The sequence below is a fragment of the Eurypyga helias genome, unplaced genomic scaffold, assembly GCF_000690775.1.
Source record: "Eurypyga helias isolate BGI_N326 unplaced genomic scaffold, ASM69077v1 scaffold48640, whole genome shotgun sequence".
Lineage (NCBI taxonomy): Eukaryota > Metazoa > Chordata > Aves > Eurypygiformes > Eurypygidae > Eurypyga > Eurypyga helias.
This window is the reverse complement of record NW_010228566.1, coordinates 1-1,377: the sequence shown is the minus strand read 5'-3', so window position 1 is coordinate 1,377 and position 1,377 is coordinate 1. Positions and strand designations below refer to the sequence as shown.

At 46.5% G+C, this 1,377-nt stretch overlaps 1 protein-coding gene across 1 annotated transcript in view; it reads right to left on the bottom strand.

Annotated features, from left to right (window-relative positions):
• The window catches only part of DNASE2B (deoxyribonuclease II beta), a gene marked incomplete at its 5' end in the record, with an annotated part of 2,802 nt that extends 2,117 nt beyond the window's left edge, over positions 1 to 685 (bottom strand). Inside the window, one exon of the mRNA XM_010159648.1 lies at positions 524 to 685. Coding sequence (XP_010157950.1) covers positions 524 to 685 — 162 coding nt within the window. The remainder of the gene's footprint in view (positions 1 to 523) is intronic.
• Positions 686 to 1,377: the final 692 nt, after the last annotated feature.

Here is a 1,377-nt window from a genome sequence, read left to right as displayed (position 1 = left end):
TGGCTGTGGGGGGGGGGGGGGGCTGGTGTTTAGTATTGGTGTTTATGTGGCAGAAAGTACCCGGGGAAATTCTGTGTGATCTTTATTCTATACTTCGTATTTCTGATGTGTTAAGGCTACTCCTCCAGCTCAAGCAGTGGTTGCCTTGCATGTTTAGAACGGCAAATAACTGCAGCTGAACCAGCTTTTACTACTAAAATGAATAAACATCTCACTTTGTATGTCCAAAGCATTTTGGATGCATGGACTGAGTTTACCCTCAATACACACTTGTGACTATTATTATCCCAATAGTCCCCATGGGGAGATGGAGACAGAGCGGAAGAAAGAATTTCCCACATTGACAGAGGAAATCATTGGATAAACATAACTGAAGCCAAGACAGCTGTTTCCAGGTCCCATTTGGTTTCCCAGTCCGACAACGAAGGACAAGAACAAGCAGTTTTGTAGGCGAAGCCTCAAGGAAAGCAGTCAGAGAGGTGCGGTTGAGGCAGAGGCTTTCTTAAGGAGAAGCCATCCATACCTATTTCTGTGAACTGGTCGTATTTGAAGGTTATACAGATGGCTGTCTGTCCATAGAACTCCCCAGTAGCTGGATACCCGTAACCGTCCTCAGGGATGGGAGGGAATAGGGGCACGCTGTGAATCACCCAGAAGCCTTGTGATTTGTCCAAGAGGAGAAACCCTGTCCAAAAAGAAAAAAAGTCATTGCTAATGAATTAAGAAGGGAAAAGCTGTGTCCTACTTTGGACTTGCTGCTGCAGACACCACACTTCAGTGCGTTATTGTCTACAGTCAACTGGCTCCGGAGTAGATTAATGGATTATAGGAGACACTAATATTGCATTAAAATTGCAATAACCCTCTCCTGTGCAGCCTAACCCAAACTGTGCCCATGCTTCTTTTGGAAAAAAAACCTTTTCACTTTCTCTGCTCAAATCTTGTCTTCAAATATCTGACTATTTAATGGCTGTGACCCTCTCTCCACTGCTCGTTTTCCTTCCCTTCATACATCCACTGCGTAAGGAGAAACAGACTCTGCCAACACCGCATCTTCTTCCCAGAACAAATTCTCCTCTGCGGGGAAGAGGCAGAGGGACGGGCTGTGCCTCCCCTTGCAGTGTGGTGCTCCAGGGACAAGCACGTCTCCCGAGCCATCTCCATTGCCACAGTCTGGAAATACAGCCCTGCAAAACATCTTCAGCCCAATGTCAGCTTGGGCAAATCCCATCTGCTTCCTCAAGGGATCACTTAGGCCTCCATGGATGTTTACGCTATTTAAAGCCTTGCTTTACTTTAACTGCTGACTTCAGCGCGTCCCTGATCTTGGCAGCAGTTTCTTGCCCCAGAGGGAGTTTAGAAGGGTTTATGTTTCAT